The sequence below is a fragment of the Eutrigla gurnardus genome (assembly GCF_963514095.1).
Source record: "Eutrigla gurnardus genome assembly, chromosome: 11".
NCBI classification, from domain to species: Eukaryota; Metazoa; Chordata; class Actinopteri; order Perciformes; family Triglidae; genus Eutrigla; species Eutrigla gurnardus.
In genome coordinates this window covers 21,566,184-21,580,222 of record NC_139925.1, presented here as the reverse complement: position 1 = coordinate 21,580,222, position 14,039 = coordinate 21,566,184, and the positions used below count along the sequence as shown (strand labels likewise).

Sequence of the window (14,039 nt, the reverse complement as noted above, 5' to 3'; positions counted from 1 at the left end):
GAAATGGTTGGAAAGAGTGTGAGGAGCGAGGTGTGTGAGGGTCAGTCCACAAAGAGAAGCCCCCAAAGAGAGATGTCTGCCTTCACTCCCTGGGGCCTGTCAAGAGGGATAATTGATGATGTTTTCATTACAAGGTGTGGGGTAATGTGGGGGTTGGGGCACAGTGTGTCTGTGTGTGTGTGTGTGTGTGCGTGTGCGTGTTGCGGGGGTAGGCAGGTTGACTCAGCTGCCTCCTCTTTGACACCAACCACTCCTGTGATTGGTGTACAAGTCTTCCAAATGCCCTCGTACAAACACACACACACACACACACACACACACACACACACACACACACACAGCCCAAAGCCCTTTCCCTTCCCAGAGATTTGAATAAAAATGCTGAATATAAGACCAGCTTGTTTTGCGCCGTTCTGTCTCGTCAGTGTCACGCCAGGCCGTTGGCAGGTCTGTCCGTCTGTCTGTCCCCTGTTAGGACCTCTTTGAAATCCCCGATGCAGTGGCGCCTAAGATTCTGCCTGCCACTTAGATTAAATTAAGATCTAATTGGAGACACCAGGCTACACAGGCCACTATATTGGCCGAATTTCTTTACTGTACCAAGACGGACATCGTGCCTTTGTTGCCGCTGATGAATAATTAAATGAAAACGCATAGTCAGCTGATTTCTTTCCCTCCTCTTCAAGCTGCATTCCTGATGTCTTTTCATAGCTATTAATGAGGAAATTGAAACCATTTTTCATAAGTGATTAATTTGTGCTGTGTGGATGTGTAAGACAAACAAGTCTAACAGCAATCCACAGGAACTCCATAGTGCAGCTATGCAACATGAAACACTGTAGGTCATCATGCCGTTCTCATCACTTTACAGTAACCCTCATACAACGGTAACCATGATACACGATACCAAACAAAGCCTTATTTTGTTACTTTTAATGCGTTCTCTGAAGAACGTCCAGCCAGAAGGGTCATCAGACCTATTAAATGCTATTAGTGGGCAGGTGGGTCCAACAACACAGGACTTTCAACGCTGCATGTCCCTAAGTACTGGTGAAAGTTTGAAATTGTCCTGGCTCCTGTTATGTCTGTTTTGTACAGATTCTAGTAAATTACTTGCATCGCCGTGAGCATGAAAAGTGTGAACAGCGCGCCATGAAGGAAATTTAGTTTTAGTTTTAGTTTTAGAATGAAGGGATCATTTGGCGTGGACAAACCTGATTGGAGCAGCAGGATAACACCCTTCCAGACCTGAGCTGCACTGGGTGAGCAGGGTGCTGACATGTCCAGGCTCCAGCAATAAACAGTCGAAGACTAATGGCATCTGAGGCAATGGTGAACTCTGACCTCAAAAGTTTTTTTTTTTCGCTCCCTCCCTTCTGTTGTTCAGATGAGACTCGACATATCTGGTTTGTGTTCTCTTAGCTGAGGCGTTCAGGAAGTGATAGGTCTGGAGTTCACACCATCCAGCAACAATGGGATGAATGTTCATATTGACTGTTTGTTCTCTATTCTCTATTCTCACTCCTGATTTGAATTTCCTGTTGTGTTTTTACAGTCACGGCATCAATTAATTGCTACTAAAATCACAAAAAAATATTATTTTGTCTATTGCAGCCTCCAATTTTACTGAGGAGCTTGACAAGGAAGAAGGGAAAACAGGCTGCCTTTAATGATTAGCGCACCTCTCCAACCATCCATCCATCCATCCATCCATCCATCCATCCATCCATCCATCCATCACCTCCTGTCACCCCCCTCCCACCCAGGGCCCACGACAGCGTGGCCCTCCTCTGCCGGCGCAGAAATGAATTATATTGCTTTTCACACCTGTTTCTGCTCAAACGCCTGCTGCACGCTGCTGTGTTGAAAAAAAAAAAAACAATTCCAAGGGTGGGGCGGCGGGGGCGGAGGTGGGGGGGTAACGTCGCTCCCCCTAGCTCAGCTACATCTGCGTATACGAGCGGTTAAATTAGCCTCTAATTGTATTAACGGCGGATTATGCCTTCCAGTTGGATATTTTATACTCTCTCTATGTGCGTTTTACACATTTTAAGAGGAGAAAGGGGGAGGAGGAGGAGGGAAGAAAAGCAGCTCATTGAGGGTTTGCGGGTTGGCTTCTTTTATGAGCTGCGATCACGGCTGCCCCTCGTTACACTGAGTCTGTGTACAAATAGGAGGGGAGGAGAGCCAGAATGGCAGAGTGTTAGTGATAATGTGTATGAGAGTGTGTGTGTCCCAGTCTGCCAGGCTAATACACCGATGCTAACACTCTGCATGCCAAGCCCCCCCTGTCTTACACACACACACACCTACTTCAGTTTAGCAGGGCAACAATCTAAAGGGGGGGACGGGCGGTGTGTGTAGTGAGGAGGCGGGGGTGAATTCCATCTAATTACTCTATCACATAATTTCACAAATTGCCTTTTCATAGGGGAGTGGAGAGCAGAGCACAGGGCGCGTTGGGGATTTGAGGCCTGAGCTTTCATTTACTACTCATTTCTTGTTAAATTAAACAAGAAAATACCATTTGTGAGGAGGGAGGGATGGGTGAGTGGGGGGGGGGGGGGGGGGGGCAGATTCCAAATGCACAATAGGAGGAAAACACAGACTGGATACTTGCTATTTTTTCATCTGCCTGCTCGTCTCTTTGATTGCAACACGAAGCAACGAGAGCTCAGCTGGTTATGCAATCGCTCCGGAGATGATTCCACAACTTGAATCATTTTGCAAAACATAAAGCTGTTAGTTATTTCTGTAAAAAGCATTAGATATCTACCCTCTCTAAGTATCTCATGGATTTTATGAAGTGTATTGTGATATAAGTGTTGCTGTTTGTGTTTTAATGTGTAGCTGTCGTTCCCGCTGCGTGGTTAAAAATGAGATGGCTAAACTGGCACATTAACATGAATGTCTATTAATGTGCACTGTCCTTGTAACGTTAAACCATAAAAACAAAATAAAAATAGAAAATGTCCCGTCCTGTTAGTGAGACCAAATGACTGCCAGCAGTCACAACTAATTGAGAATGTCGATGGAAAGCAAAGATCCACATGAGCTGAGGACACCAGTGGAAAGCCCCTCCCCTGCCCTTCATTCTGGTTCCCCACCAACTTTACAGCAGCGTGGCTGACAGCATGTTTGCTCGTCGCTCCAAGTCACGGCAGAACGACCAAATTCTTCTGATGGATTTGTCCCACAAAGCCCCGCGATACAAGGTGAGCTCACTGGGCGTGTTGGAAGGGAAGCCGGCGAGCTGCGGCTGTCGTCATCATCACAAATTCAATACCAACGCTCTACCTGTCACTCCATCCATCACACAGCACATAGAGGCATTTCTAACATCTCTCTCCCTGCTACTGTTCTGTGTTTACGTTTCCATGCCAGTGTTAGTCCACAATATTCCAACTTTGACACGGATCATATCAACGTCATATTCAGAATTAGGCCTTATTCTGAGTGGTGCATTTTCAGATGAAGACATGCGTGACGAGAATATTGTGTGGGAATGGCTGCGTATAATCAGGAATATTCATTTTCATTAATAAGGCAAACAACAGAATAGAGCAGTCGTCACTGTCTTCCTGCTCATGGGGGATATTCACTACGTCCATGCTTACAAACAGGGCGCTCCCTGCTTTAAAATCAGTTCCTGCTAGAGCAAGACACTGGGAAAAATAGCATCCTTGATGGATAAGTGAGATGCAGAAACGACTTCAAAACAAGCCTGTGAATGCCACCTACCACCTACCCGGCTGGTGCACTCGCAGTCTCACTTTGCCACCCACCTTCCCCTTCCGCTTCGCTGCAATGGGAACTCCCCTGAGGGTCCAAGTGTGAGGGCGAATAACAGAAAATACATCAAGGTGGGGATCCAAACTTCTCCCCTAATCTGTTCCATTGTCTCTACTTCATTCCTGAGAAACAACAGCTCCTCCTGACTCCCGTATTCAGGATGGCACGGGGAAACGGATGTGTGTGTGTGTGTGCCTGCGTCCGTGTGTGTGTGTGTGTGTCTAATTGGCATTGTGTCTATCTCTAAGAGGCCAGACTCACATCTTCCACCCCTCTGAGAAACAAAGGCGGGCCGGCTGATGATGCTGCGGATGAGGCCGGATCAGATGTCCGTGTTTGTGTTTGTACCAGCGGAGACGGAGAGACCCGCTGCCAGTGGAAGATAAATGTTTTTGCATCTGAGGTGCGACGTGGAGCATAGACATATGGCGATGAAATGAATGGTGACACTGAGGAAAGATTAGCTTAAACAGATGAGACCACTGCCAGCGTTTATCAGTTTACCAGTGGTTTCGTTAATGCCAGTGTTTCTCAAAACGAAGACCACATTTTGCGTAAACAGAGACGACATTGCTGCTCTCCACCTGGCTCTCATTTCTCTTTGGCTTTGCCGGAGAGGTCAGACATATCGGAAGTTTTTTTTTCCCCCATCCATCTTTCAGTTGACGTCACATCTCTGTGTTCTCTGCTTGCCCTGTGAGAAACGCAGCTTTTCCCCCCTGTTTTGTGCCATAAAGCAATATGGTGCCTGCATGTGTGCATGTTTTAGTTCCTCTTCCTCTCTTTTCCTGGGAGAAGAAAAAAGGTTTATGGATCCTCCTTATTCCCCTCTTCACCTCCTCGCCTTCTCCTCCTCTTCTTCTCTGCTCCCTTGGCACTCACTTATATCCTTCCCACTGTTTGAGATCTAACGGGGCAGGAGCCTCCCATAAGCCCCAACTCATGGTGTAATATGACACAGTAGGTGTGTGTGTGTGTGTGTGTGTGTGTGTGTTTCACTAGACAAGTGTGTCCTGAACCGTATTTGCACAGTGTGTATGTTTCAAACACCTTTCCTTTCAGAGTGTTCAGGATGTGTGGTGATGATGATGATGGTGATGATGATGATGATGATGTTTGTGTGTGTGTGTGTGTGTGTGTGTGTGTGTGTAGAGCTGGTGGTTTATGAAGGAGATGGTGAGGGTCATATGGAGAGCACAAAGAGAAACCAAAAGTATAAGCAGCTGTGTGTGTCTGTGTGTGTGTGTGTGTGTGTGAGTGTGTGTGTGTGTGTGTGAGTGTGTGTGTGTGAGTGTGTGTGTGTGTGTGTGTGAGTGTGTGTGTGTGTGTGTGTGTATTCTACCTATCATATGCCACACTACACAATGAAAGAAGTCCCTCCATTTGTCATGGAGACACTATGCGATGCATACCATCAACATCAACAAAGCAAAGCTACACATAAATAGATAAAGAGTGCAGCACAAGAAAGATCCATAATCCAACAGGAGGACTTTTTTCCCAGCATCCTCCCTGCTGGCGTGTGCAGTTCAAACAACAGCCACTCAGCCAAACTGTATCGTGTTCTCCTCAAACTCCTGACATAAGTAGAAAGTGTCTGACACAACGTTGGCTGAGGTTGAGTTTTGAAACATATTGCAAGATTGAAATGTCAACGTCACTATTTCAAGCTGTTTCTTACACATGAACTGCATTTATGATTCATTTTATCCTTTTTTAGATCTGTTATTAATCATCTTTTACATTTTTTTTCAAGCAAACCTGCCTGACATTCAGCCTGAATTGCCATTTTGTTTTCATTCAATTTATTCATTTATTTTAAGTCTCTAGTAGAGTAAGTTCAACTGTTGAGTTGAGTTATTTCTACATATCTACGACAGAATTTCCCACAAGGCATCAATAATTAACAAAGTAACATTATTATTATTGAATGTTAGATATGTTAGCACAGGATGTGCTAAAGAACTAGAAGGTGCTAACGGGTCCTTCTCTCAGAGGTTACCAAACCTCAGAGATGAACTCAGAGAAGCTGAATCAAGTCACATGACTCTTCTCGCTACAAGTGAACAGAGTCAGATGTTTAACAAGCAAATATCACCACAGTCTATTACTGAGATTAAGACAGTTCTTTTTTGTATTACACGTTTTCTGAAATGTTATGTTTGAATATGCAAATGAGGCATTTTCTAATGGTAACTTCTGGTTTAATCTACAGACATAAATAGTAGTAAAATAAACACCTAAATGTGTATTTTAGATGTTTTCTTGCAGCTAGTCTGACCAATCCATGAATAATGTTTTTGCCTGATGTGTCTTAACTAAATACAGAAACCGTCTCTGGCAGAACAAAGAGAATGTTGGCTGGTGAGTCGATCGAGTTTGGAATGATGGAAACTTGTTGTTAACCAAGACAGCATTCTCTTAAGTGCTGACTCAATTTCACAGTCACATTGCGATATTTCAGCCTTAAAATACATTTTCCCACACCATTTCCCCCAAAACAATTTGCGCTGCTGTCAGCTGATGACAACTGCGTTGGTGTTCCCCGTTAAAACTAAAGTCCAACCACAAGCTGCATCCGTGGAATAATGACTTGAATGAGATTCACTCTTCATAAGGTTCATCTCCACCTGCGGCCGTGGCCACGGGCTCCTCACCGCGGCTTCAGCCTTCTTCGGTTTCAGCACATGAGAACACATGGCTGCTGAGATCGGCTGCAGATTACACAGGCCTGTGTCTTTGAAGTGTTCACCGTACAGACCGGGATACACTGATGGTGTGTGTGTGTGTGTGTGTGTGTGTGTGTGTGTGTGTGTGTGGGAGCAGAAAGCCTGTGGCCCTGAAGTGAAGCTGAAGTGTGCACACGTGACATGAAACCAAGAGCAACGGAGAACAAATGGTGTTTCATTCAACTCACTGTTAGGTGCTGAAAGAGCCATGCTCTCATAATGTTGGTGGCCACCTTAGGGAAGATGCCTCTCTTCTTGTTGCGCTTCTTCTCCTTATCCGGGTCATCCTCATCCCCCGTGCTCGGCGAGGCCACGCTGTTGTCCAGGCCGTCGCCTGTCACATGACGAGAAACAGGAAGAGACAGCGGAGATCAGACACACAGTTTGTTTACTTCCTGCATTCGCTGCGCCCGCCGCGTTCAAAGGGAATAAATACGATTTCGCGAGGAATTCTGGAGGGCTTTGTATGCACAGACGGAGGGGTATAGAGCTACAACAATGGCGAGCGGAGAATGGCTGGAAAACAGCACCTCATAAATGCATTCATTTTTAATACATTTATAAATAACCCTGCCTTTCATTTCTCTCCCCCCGCCGCTTGAAAACACAGCGAGCGCTCGCATCTTTCCGCGAGAGAGGAAAAAGCGAGAGGGAGAAGGGGAGCACAAAGGACTTGTAAGGTCGCATTTCCCCACTCTCCCATCCAAGCCTGCGCAGAATTGAAAATGACAGAGAGATTTAGTCTTTATTATCCTGAGGGGAAAATACTTATTGAAGCGTCGCCCCGGCATATTCTGCCATTTTACCTGAGGTGGAAAGACGAACACGGCACTACAAAAGGGGGAGGTTGTGAGGAGGGGGGGGAGGCGGAAAATAAAAGGGAAAAAAGGTGGGGAAAAGGGGGGAAGTCAGGGGCACAAACAGCGCTAACAAAGCTAGCTGCTTTTCATAACAATGGCGTCATGGCTGCTTACAGCAACCTGTAGGGCTTCGATAAGGCTCTATTAAGGCCAGTTAACCTCACCTAAGGGGAACGCTGAGACAGCTTAGAGGGTTTGAGCGCTGCGGGGAAAAAGTGAAAGGACGGCGCTCCATGGGTCTTTTCTCTGCATTCACACTCAACAACATGAACACACACACACACACACACACACACACACACACGCACATATTCAAAAACTACCCAATTACTGTACCCATTCTATACCGCCCCAGTGGAGAGAACGAGGCGCTTCCCAATCTGTGGCTGTGAAAAGCCTAATTGTTATTATCATTATTCAAAAAAAAAAAAAGCAGAAATGTGAGCCAAACTCAATGAAAGCCATAAAAAAAACATGAGGCGAGGTAAACAAGTGGCATCCTCACTGCTGGAAATTTCAGCAGCTGATAACTGACTTTTGTCCTGGAAGTGAGGGGAAGGAAAAGAAGAAGAAAAAAAGAAAACAAAAAAAAAACAGCTGAAGCAGTGCACAGAATTGGATCCAGTTATTTATTGATTACACACAAAGCACTTCTAAAGCTCCTAGGTCTATTCACTGCGACGGGAGTAGATAACTGCATTTGAGCGTGAGCCGCGCTCCGCTAACTTGCAGAGGGCGACACCCAGCACCTAGCTAAACCCTAAGCCCCCGATTCATCGATAATTAATGGGGATGTTGGCGCTAATCCGGTTGGAGATGACTTTTTTCCAGCCTGCCACATCAATGGAATAATCAAGGGCCTAAAACCCAGGCCTTTGCTCCCCATTACCTCGGGCAAAAGAATTCCTGAAAGCATGCCTGGAGGGCACCTGAATTATATACACCATTAGGAGAGAGAGGGGCTCTCAACGATCCATACGAAACAACACTCTTGGCTAGCGCTCACTCTCTCCCGCTCGCTCTCTCCCTCTCGCCGACTGTTCTGGCAGAAGGAGATACATATGCACACATATTGAAGGCTTTTTAATGAACCTCCTGTGGAAGCGGAGGTGACGCCATGGCGGGTGGGGGGAGGGAGGCATAAAACAAGGGCTTGATTTTCAGAGATTCTGATGCAAACACCATGCTGCCGCACATCAATAATGCAGGATCAGAATCACCTTCGTTGGCCAAGTATGCATGCACGTGGAAGGATTTGGACAAATAACGCTAAAGCACTGTTCTGTAGAAAATATATATGAAGATGGACTGCTTGATGATTATTATGTAAAGCTGCTGTAACACCACCGACAGGCCAAACGTTGGATGCAGAATTCAATAAGATCAAGTTGCTCACCTCTGTCACTTTAGTGGAAGTCACTGGATAATGTGTTGATTATTTTTCTGATCAGTCAATTATATATTCTAGAATATAGAATATTCAGAAAAAGAGCCTGAGGTGACATAAACTAGAGATATTTAGCTTCCAAGGATGTAAAACAGAGAAATAATCATTACATCTGACATCAGGAACTAGTGGATCTTTGACATTTCATCTTCATAAGCAACTTAAACAATGAATCAATAATTGTTGTTGTGTTACTGATCCATTAATCGACGAACCGTTTCAGCGAGACACACATAGACACACTGGAGCTAATGTGCTCCCAGTTCCTGGACCTCGCTGTCTGAAAACACACTCACATTACATCATTAGCCGGCACGAACGCAGCCTGAGCTTAACAAGCGGCTTTTTTCTGACTCCTGTTTCGCGGCTAAAGAACGCCCTCCCCTCACTCTCTCTGTCTCTCTCTCTCTCTCTCTCTCTCTCTTCCTCTCTGCATCTCTCTGCCGGGTGGAGGAGAGGGGCGAGCCGAGCCCAGGCCCTGTAATCTAAGACCAGATTTTCATTGGAAGCAAATGCTTTCAATCCGTTGTAAAGACCGGCTCATGTTCAGCAAAGCCTACAATAACAAACCTAGGGGCTCGTCCCATGTGAGTTGGGAAAACAGAAGCAAGCGGCCGGAGTACCAGCTCAGAGTGAGGGAGGGAACGAGTGAGCGAGCCAGTGAGTATGCATGCAAAGCCAGCAAGTGGGAGAGGGCGAACGAGAAGAGGAGAGGTGAGATATCGTGAGAAACGAGGTGGAGTGGGAAACACAAAGGGGAATAAGAATAAGTCATAAAAGTGTCGATGCCGAGTGAAAAGTGTCACGAGAGAGTGCACGAGTCCGTGTGTGTTGGCTGCATCTCTCAAGGCTGTTTCCAGTCTGGTAGTCAAACCGGTAACCTTCCAGTCCCAAGTCTGCATTCTAACCTTTAGGCCGCCACGGCACCAGACACTATCACAATACAATACCAGACGGCACTATATCAGCCATATTTATCTGTATTAATGTATAATCACAACAGCTCTCTGGGATATGAGGTCTCGTGGTCCGAAGTCCTGTGTTGTTGGCAACGAGGAAACAGAAACAGATTTTCGCCAAAGGTTGATCATTTCAGTCATGCATAACCCGAGCCCCCGAGCCAGAGAGGGAAACCTCAACCCCTCCCAGTCTCCCTTCCCAACACTTCCAAGTAAGTCTGACCTGTAGACACTTGCTCTACCGAGGACGGGAAAGGGAAGGGAGGAGGAGGGCTGGGGAAGGGCCGTCAATGTTATTGGCATTTCCATTTTCACTGCAATTTGATACCAATCACCTCTGCGAGGTCTGGGGCTAATTTCTGCTTTGGCTTTAACTCCGGCGAGCAGAGGAGGGAAGAGTGGGAGGGGGTGGGGGGGTGAGGAAGGGTGAAGGAGTAAAGGTGTTGAAGCTGTGTCTGGCAGCCATGTTGAGGAAATGTCAATGGTGTTACCTCAGCTAGAGAGAGAGAGAGAGAGAGAGAGATGAAGGGGAAAAGGGAAAGAAAGCGAGAGATGTGAGAGATGGTGATGGAGGGGTAAGAAAAGAGGGAGGAAAAGGGAGAATGAAACAACTCTGCTGAAGGAAGCGATGAAGGAGGAGAAAATAATGAATAGGAGACGCTGTGTAGCTCACTGGAGTTAATCAATTGGAAAAAATCAGACGCAGGACAGTCAGCCAGGCCAATGTAATGCGGATCTTTTTCTTTGTTTTTTACCCATGAAGCTGAAAGATCTTCCGATGTATGCACACATTTGAAAACATGCCATGTGTAGCATTTTAAGGCAATTACAGCATCTTTTATATTATTATCACTGGACATATTTTAGTTTCCTGGTGAAGTGTATTTTTAAAAAATATGTACACCTCTTAAGAATGCTAATCATATAAACATCTATGTTCTCAGACATATCACTGTCAAAATCCTACGTAAATGATGTTCCCATACCAACTCAACTGAACTCTCCGTTACGTTTCCAGGCAACAAAACTACTTGGTTATACCGGGTCACAACATCAGTCTCCCGGTAGAAGCCCTGGGTCTACAAACCAGGCCTCCTCACTACATGGACTTCTGCAGACTCGTTTGGAAACAGAAAGAGAACGTGATCCACGAGAAAATACGCTTCCCTGGAAACGTAATCCACGATGCAGTTTCGTTGTGGGAAGTGATTTTGAGGCGACGCGGCTGCGGGAGAACAAGAGAAGCTTGACTTCTGTTTTCCACGTTGGCTCGAGCATCTCAACAGACCACGCTTAAACACTTTTGCACTCGGTTTCAGTGCGGCTCATTAGTATGCTCGGACGGGCGGAAAACGTCTCGACGTGTACGCTGCGACTTCAAATGTATCGGCTGAAGTGTCAACGTGGCGTCCGTGACGTCACAGTCAGCCCTCCGTTCAGCCAATACGCCCTCGGTCCACTCAGTCAACCAGTAAACCATCTATTCAGCCAGTAAGCCAGTCAGTCTATAAAGTCAGTCAGCCAGTCATAAAGCAGCCTTGTCAGTCAGAAAGCTAGCCAGGCAGCTAGGGAAGCAGCCCGTCTCTCTCTCCACACAGGCTGCCAGGCTCATTAAGGGCATCGGCAGGCTGTAACCCTGAGCTGCACACATACAGCACGGGCCGGCTAGGCTAGCGAGCTCCAGTCTCCCCACGAGGAGAAGCCACAGGCACAACTCTGGGCCTGGCCCACTGATCGGCCATGACAACATCTTTGCAACTAGTTAGAGGAGGGGCTGGGAGGGGGGGGCGGGTGGGGGGAGTGAATCAATGCAGGATGGTGGGGGTGCATGTCCGTGTGCGAGGAATGCATGCATGCATGGATGTGCATCGGTCTGTATGTGTGCGTCTATCGCTGTCTTTCTTTATGCATGTGTGTTTCCAGCCACAGAAGCTCCCAGTGTCGTGTGTGTGTGTGTGTGTGTGTGTGTGTGTGTGTGTGTGTGGCAATTAGGGAGCAGGCCAGTGACTGGAAGGAGCCAGGGGCAGTTGAAATGCCCCGGGGCCAACCAAGGGAAGGAATATTTTATCAGTCCCCTCACACGCTGTATACAAAAAATACACACTCACACAAACACACACACGCACACAGCGAGCAAACAGATAATGACATGAAAAAAAAAAACTAGGTTAGCTTTTCGTCGTGCATTGTCACTTCCTTCGTTAGCGTTAGCTAAACAGGCATGGACTTTCATGCTCATTCAGCTTGGATGGATTTTATTTCTGCCACTTCATGTTTCCTTCCTCGCCTTCCTACTTCATTACTTTGCTCTCCGTCTGCTGGAGTGTGGGCTCGGGGTGGAGGGTGCTTGTGCAGCGACGGGCGTGCAAGACAATGTATTGTACATCTTTCTTCACCGCAGCTTTGAAGTTTTTCCTTCACTATAGTGGTAAATGATATTACACTAATTAAATGTGGTTCAGTAATTGAGGTGACGACGTTCAACCTTGTTGGATATCCTCAGCCTTCAGCGAGCGAGCGCTAATGATGCTTCTCTGTGTCTCCATCACTCCTCTACATCCCTCTGTCTCAAGGCATACCCTGACATTATCAAGCGGTATCTAGGCTAATCCGTTATGATCTGATTATGAACCATCTCTCAGCATAAGACAGAGATTGGTACTACCTGCCCCCCACCACCCCTCCCTCCCTTGCGCGGGGCACACGTGCCATTCCGAGGTGTCAGCCATTTTTCTGCTGCCTGGCAAATTAACCGCCGTGGATTCACCAGTCAGTCATCTGCGAGCAGCGATCTTGTCAGAGACGTCGCTTCCAGCGCCGCAGCAAAGAATAATGACATTTAGCTTTCTAATAATTTTTTTTCTTCATAGAGGCACTGCTGAGTTGAAGGAATAAGGGTTATGAATATTAGCTTTGTGCCAGATGTCATGAGTGGGATCCTGTGTGAGGAATCATTCACAGATGGCTTAACGTTTTACTGTGAGATGTTTTTGCAAGGTTTTATAGTCCGTGGATGGACTCAGGAGGGGGAAGGAGTGGAGGCTTTTGACTTCATGACAGTGCATTTATTCTATGGGCTATTTGTTGCAAGAGAGAGAGAGAGAGAGAGAGAGTGTGTGTGTCTTTCACTGTGAGTGCTAGTGACCTGGAGCTGATCTCTCATGGGCCACTCCTAGAGTTTCACACCCTAGAAAGCCCACATGACCCTGGGTTGGCTGCCCAGGCAAGGCCCAGGCCTCAGGGACCCGCCGTCCCGTTCCACATGGGACACTCGCACATCTCATACTGGCAGGCGAGAAATCCATGGCAACACAAAACATGATACATAAAGCGCACACGCGGATGGTGATGTACGCTCACTAAAGTGCTCTCCTTCTCACTCTAAGTCTCCGTGGTGCACGCACGCACACACACACACACACACACACACACACACACACACACACACACACACACTCACACACATACATTACATTCCCAGAAATCCTCAGAGAGGTAAAGAAGGGCTCACAAGAGGGAGGGCGAGAAGAAAAAAGTGGCGTTTATTGTATTCAGGCCATTCATAAGCTCCAGACTTGGGGAGGGGGATGGAGTGGGGGGGGGGGCTGCAGGCAGTGGGGGGTTCCCTTTGCACGGCTCTGGAGGCCCCTCCCACCTCCAAATATTCTAAACATGCAGGAATTCCTCGCAACACAATTCCCAAGTAGGGGCACATTTTTCAAAAAAGCGCCTTTCCTTTCACGTGCACTAAAAACAGACAGAAACTTGAGCACGCTCACGTGCACCCATTTCTTTGGATCATCCTCGAGGTAACTTTCCAATAATTCTGAGACCAACACACACACACACACACATACACACGCATACACACTTACTTCAATACAAAACACTCTCTGTGACCAATGCTGTTTGGCCTCCCTTTTATTCCCGCAGAGGAGGAGGAGAGACAGAGAGAAATCCCCTCTACTACTCTGCAGATAATGACATGCGCTGTCGACAAAACAATATGGCCAGTCTAGACTACACGTCCTGCCTTTGCCAGAGAGACACTATTTTCAGATCTTTGCTCCAAAACTTCAGCCCACATATTTGGACACATCGCTCCGAAGCACGGATTGATCCCGTCGAACGTACACAAACAATATAACGAATAAATAGATTAGGTGTACAGAAAAAGTTGTCATTAGTACAAAAGGAATAAAAAGAATGAGGCTTGCCAGGTAAACAGGCAAGGGAAAGCTAAGTAATTGCT

General features: G+C 46.7%; 1 protein-coding gene across 1 annotated transcript in view; it reads right to left on the bottom strand.

The window, feature by feature from the left end:
* The window catches only part of meis1b (Meis homeobox 1 b), an 81,086-nt gene that overhangs the window by 37,579 nt on the left and 29,468 nt on the right, over positions 1-14,039 (bottom strand). The window contains exon 8 of the mRNA XM_084021221.1: positions 6,710-6,855. Coding sequence (XP_083877347.1) covers positions 6,710-6,855 — 146 coding nt within the window. The remainder of the gene's footprint in view (positions 1-6,709; positions 6,856-14,039) is intronic.